This window comes from Electrona antarctica (assembly GCF_951216825.1).
Source record: "Electrona antarctica genome assembly, chromosome: 11".
Classification (NCBI taxonomy): Eukaryota; Metazoa; Chordata; class Actinopteri; order Myctophiformes; family Myctophidae; genus Electrona; species Electrona antarctica.
The window spans coordinates 47,254,707-47,259,958 of record NC_136792.1 but is presented as its reverse complement, the minus strand read 5'-3'; the positions used below and the strand labels follow the sequence as shown (position 1 = coordinate 47,259,958).

Sequence of the window (5,252 nt, the reverse complement as noted above, 5' to 3'; positions counted from 1 at the left end):
AAACGGACTCTATTACTAACAAGGTTATCAGCTATTTATTTCACATTACAAAATATATATATTATTTTCCAGTTAATTATTTTAAACTCAATATTAGTAGTAGTAGTAGTAGTAGTAGTAGTAGTAATTGAATCTTCTACTTAATCTACTATCAACTTCTACCATCAGAAATCCGATATATCCATATACATGTAAAATACACACAAATAATCTGTTTTGACATTTAATTTGTGATTCTACGTCTTGGTGGCACCTCGACCCATGATGGACTTCTTTGTGTTTTTCTCAGGTTTCAAAAGGATTATATAACACTTTGGTCCAAACAGCGCGAGCAAAATGCCCAAACTAGATGCTAAAATAGCAAACACCTCCACTACATCTGCATATTTGCCAGGAGAGCTGATATATGCTGGTATGAAGGCTATCCACACGGCACAGAATATCAACATGCTGAAAGTAATTAACTTGGCTTCATTGAAGTTGTCTGGAAGATTCCTTACCATGAATGCTAGGAGGAAACTGAGGAGTGCTAGTAAGCCAATATAACCTAGTAACACCGCAAAACCAACTGTTGATCCAACATTGCACTCATAGACTATCTTTTCAGAATAGTATTGTGTGTTTTTATGAGGGGTTGGTGAGGCAGACACAAGCCAGACTATGCAGATTATTGCCTGGATTGAAGTAAGAATCAGAACTGTTCCTCTCTGCTGTATAGCACCAAACCACTTCATGATGTCTGCACCACCAGGCTTGGAGGCCTTGAACACAGCCAGCACCACCATAGTCTTTACCAGGATGCAGGAGACACACAGCACAAAGCTGATCCCAAATACTGCATGCCTCAGCTGACAAGTCCAGAGTCTGGGACGGCCAATGAACAGGAGTGTGCACAAGAAACATAGTTTGAGTGAAAGCAATAGTTGGAAGCTGAGTTCTGAGTTGTTGGCGCGGACCATGGGCGTCTCTTTATGATAAACAAAGATCCCCAGGACAATAGCACAGACAAATGTTCCTAGCAGTGAGATGGTTGTTAAGGAGATTCCCAGGTCCTCATGGTAGGACAGGAACTCAATGCTCTTAGGGACACAGTGGTCACGCTGGGGACTGGACCAGAAGTCCTCTGGACACACGGTGCAATCTGTAGAGTCTAACAAATAGGACAAGATTAAAGGGACACACGTATCTTCTTATAACCTTCTGTACATATACTGTAGCTACATTATGTAACCCTACCTGTCTCATTGCTGAACTCTCCCTCAGAACAAGCAATGCAGTCGTAGCAGCAGACAGGTTCTCCTTTCCTTCTGAACACACGGGTTCCAGGAGAACAGCTCTCACTGCACACCGACCGAGGAGGCTACAGAGGAAAGTAAAAATGATCAGTTTAAATATAAATTTCATTCACATCATGAGCTCAATTAAACATTTTAGAAAGCTGAAATTACTTTTGCAGATTGAAAGTTCCAGAAGATTCTGTCTTCATCGAGGGTGAATTCTTCATCTCCGGAGGCTGTCATCTTGACCACACCTACATTGTGAATCTTTGTGCTTCCATCAGGGAGCCACGCCCAGTTCAATATATCGAAGATTGGTAAAGCATCACCATTCTCATCAAAGTATACACGATCACCACCAGATGTGGTGAAGTTGACCTTTTCCAGGTAATAGAGAAGCTAGAAATGGTGATGATCAGAAACATGAAGCGCAAGAGACTTTAAAAACATACTTAAGGGTCCTATTATGTGCCCAAGTCACGCTACACACTATTTGGGGATTTAAGCATTGTGCAAGGGGTGTTCCTGTTGCTGAGTTGCTATCTTCCACCACCAGCCTCATTACTAAATCATGTGCTCTACCCCTTACATTATGCATTGCCTTTGAACAAAACCATATTCATAATGTCACCCACATTTGTTGAGAATTAGGAGTGAGGAAGACTTCTGCATCTTGTGTGATTATTGCATAATGAAGAGAGAAGAAGAAGACAAGACAAGAAGACACAGCGGTAAACGTGTATTTTATTTAAAATACCACCTTCAGAAGAACATGTGATTACCACCTAACCCCCTATAGAGCGTCGCAGTCCCGCCCCCTGCCATGGACCAGGAAATGAATCCCAATGCATTTTTCCCATAGACATTTCAAAAAGTATTTATTTAAAGACGGTTACGCCGCGGACAAAGCCAACTGGAGTCGTGACAACTCATGACCACACAAACAATATTTTGGACCAAACAAATAATTACAAAGAAGAAAAACAACAAAGTGTAACCTGCCGTTTTTTTCTTCTTTCTAATTATTTGTTCGGCCCAAAAAATTGTGTTTGTTGTCATGATTTGTCACGACTCGAGTTGGCTTTGTCCGCGGCGTAAACGTCTTTAAATAAATACTTTCTGAAATGTCTATGAGGAAAATGAACGGAGAATCATTTCCTGGTCCCTGGTAGGGGGCGGGACTGCGACGCTCTATAAAGACCACCTTCAAAAGTCAGCCTCTTCAATGTAGGAGAGAGTGCGAGTGCATTTTCCGGCAGCGGCATCTGCCGCGGAACACCAGCGGCAGTCGGTAGTGTTTCCCGGCGGCATCAGTCTGACACTCTACCCCAAACCCTTACCCTTAACCATAACCGCAAGCACCACGCAACGCATGTCGGACCAAACGCACTGCCGCGGAAGCGAATGGCAGTCGAGTGTCATAATCCCCCCAGTTTCCCTGGCAGCTGCCGCCCCTTCTCCCGGCAGTTGTTACCGGCAGTTTACCGACAGTTGCTGCGAGAAGCGGCGGCCACGGGATGGAGCGGCAGTGGAGTGACATAATCCCCCAGCACATGCTGCCCCCCCCCGGCAGCGCCACGGCTGTTACCGGCAGTTGAGGCGGCTGGACCGCGGCTGCCGAACGGACCGACAGAGCAGCGGAACAGAGCTGTCATAATCCATCCACCTGCCGGTCTAACTTCATAAACCCCACAGGATTTTCTAAGTCTCACCTGCACAACCCAATAATATGTTGTTTTTTTCAAATGTGTTGTTTTTAAATGTGCAAATAAACAATAAATGAAAATAAGCCTACAGGTTAACTCAATTAATATCCCACCTGCCATGGTTGTACTGTCTGCAAAGTGGCACAGCTGTGCCCAGGGAAAGGCCCTCTTCCTGGCACACACTGCAACATGTCATGGAGGGCGTGGGCCAGAGCATACACAGCCTTGTACACATTGTACTCTGGCCTGAGGTCAGACACATCCAACAGATCAGTTTCTGCCGTTACCAGGTCCTCTTGTCCAGTACACACCCTTCCACCAGCGTCCACCCACTCTGGTGGAAGGGGTGAAAATTTACACTGAAATGTGTGTTCCCAAAACTGCCTCACCTGAAAGAACACAATTAATTCATAAGAATACCTGTAGATACAATTAATCAATGAATGTATTGATTATTCACTTCATTCACAGTTTGCAGATACTTATATTATAATTATACAATGGTGCAAAAAGGATAACACAACATGTCCTAAGGGCTTGTGTCCATTGTGGTCCTGTGTATTCAATTCATTGAGACATTTAAAGACATACAATTACATAAATATACAATCAAATTAAACAAAAATACTTACTATGCTATCCTCATGGTCATTGTCAGGACGTATTTTTAAGAGGAAGTCCTTGAAACCTGGTATCTCTCCACGACGGATGGCAAAACCCAGGGTGCCTCTCAGGTACGGCAGGTAGTGAGGAGCCTGGAGATAACCGTCTCCCCAACCTGAACTGGCAGGTAAGATCCATTGCAGACCTGTCACATTCTGCTTAACCACCTGTTCATCGTTTCGAAATAAATGAAAGGCATGTCTTTCTTTCAATACATTCTCATTTTAGATTCTTCTAATTACGAATCCCTAAATTAACATCCTCCACAGATCGTAACACAAACCTCATCCAAGACATTAAACATGTAGCTCGCATACGTGAATGCAATGACCACACGAGCTGTGGACGTCTTCATCACAGAGACAATCCTCTGGAGTTTATCCAGGTCATTGTGGAAGGGCAGAGCCTCTGAATAAGCCACACAACCCAGACCAGACTGGTCCAGGCCAGACTGGAACAATTGGGCGGCGTCACGGCCAGCATCATCATCACTGAACAGCAGTCCTACCCACGTCCACTCGAACCACCTCATAGTCTGGAGCATAGCTCGCACCTGAGTGGATGAAGAATGGACGGAAATGTACTTAGGTTAGATCATACAGTACATGGGCAAACGGTGGCTCAGGGGCCACATGCGGCCCCGTGTTCACTTATGTGGCCTGCAGGTTAATATTGGAATACTGTTATATTATTGTTATATTTCAGCTGTTACAATTCCAAACATGCAAACATGACCCACTTTAATTATATCTATAATGGTCAATATTAGTAGCATAATTACAATTTCAATTGTCTTTTTATGTCCAATGTATTTGAATTTAAGTATGTTTAATTTAAGTTAACATAATAAGTATAAATAAATGCATTTGAAATTAAATAAAAATGTTAGGCCTATTTTTCAGGATTCCAATTAATCTTAGCAAAAATAGCAAATAATAATTCAGGAGTCTTTTAATAATTAGCTAAAATAGAAGATCCCAAACTCAAAATGTGTCGCAGTGCAACACGTGTTGAGCTAGAATGGAGATAAGATATTTCTACCCAACAGTATATGCAATGTGGCCCTCTGGAGTGAGTGTGGAAATACAGTGGCCCTCTGGAGTAAGTGTGGAAATACAGTGGCCCTCTGGAGTGAGTGTGGAAATACAGTGGCCCTCTGGAGTGAGTGTGGAAATATAGTGGCCCTCTGGAGTGAGTGTAGAAATATAGTGGCCCTCTGGAGTGAGTGTGGAAATACAGTGGCCCTCTGGAGTGAGTGTGGAAATACAGTGGCCCTCTGGAGTGAGTGTGGAAATACAGTGGCCCTCTGGAGTGAGTGTAGAAATATAGTGGCCCTCTGGAGTGAGTGTAGAAATATAGTGGCCCTCTCCTACATCAAAGTTCCCCACCCCATGGGTTAGAGTATTCCAGTTTGTGAAACATGAACTATTAGATACCAACACATCTATTGTTATAGAAGTTCACCTGGAAGACAAAACTTGGCATTGTTCTGAAGAAGGATGGGAACTGAGTCCGGTCGCTCAGACAGGAACAACCAGCATAGTGACTTAACTGGAAAATCAGAATAAAAACAAATACAAAATATCTATTCTGTTACGTTGTTAAA

At 43.2% G+C, this 5,252-nt stretch overlaps 1 protein-coding gene across 1 annotated transcript; it reads right to left on the bottom strand.

The window, feature by feature from the left end:
* Window positions 1–236: 236 nt before the first annotated feature.
* LOC306932937 (extracellular calcium-sensing receptor-like) lies at window positions 237–4,190 on the bottom strand (the record flags this gene model as incomplete). Its single annotated transcript, XM_079514910.1, has 6 exons — window positions 237–1,150; window positions 1,237–1,360; window positions 1,449–1,676; window positions 3,097–3,372; window positions 3,616–3,766; window positions 3,964–4,190. 6 exons carry the CDS (start codon window positions 4,188–4,190, stop codon window positions 237–239), a joined length of 1,920 nt encoding a protein of 639 aa, XP_079371036.1.
* Window positions 4,191–5,252: the final 1,062 nt, after the last annotated feature.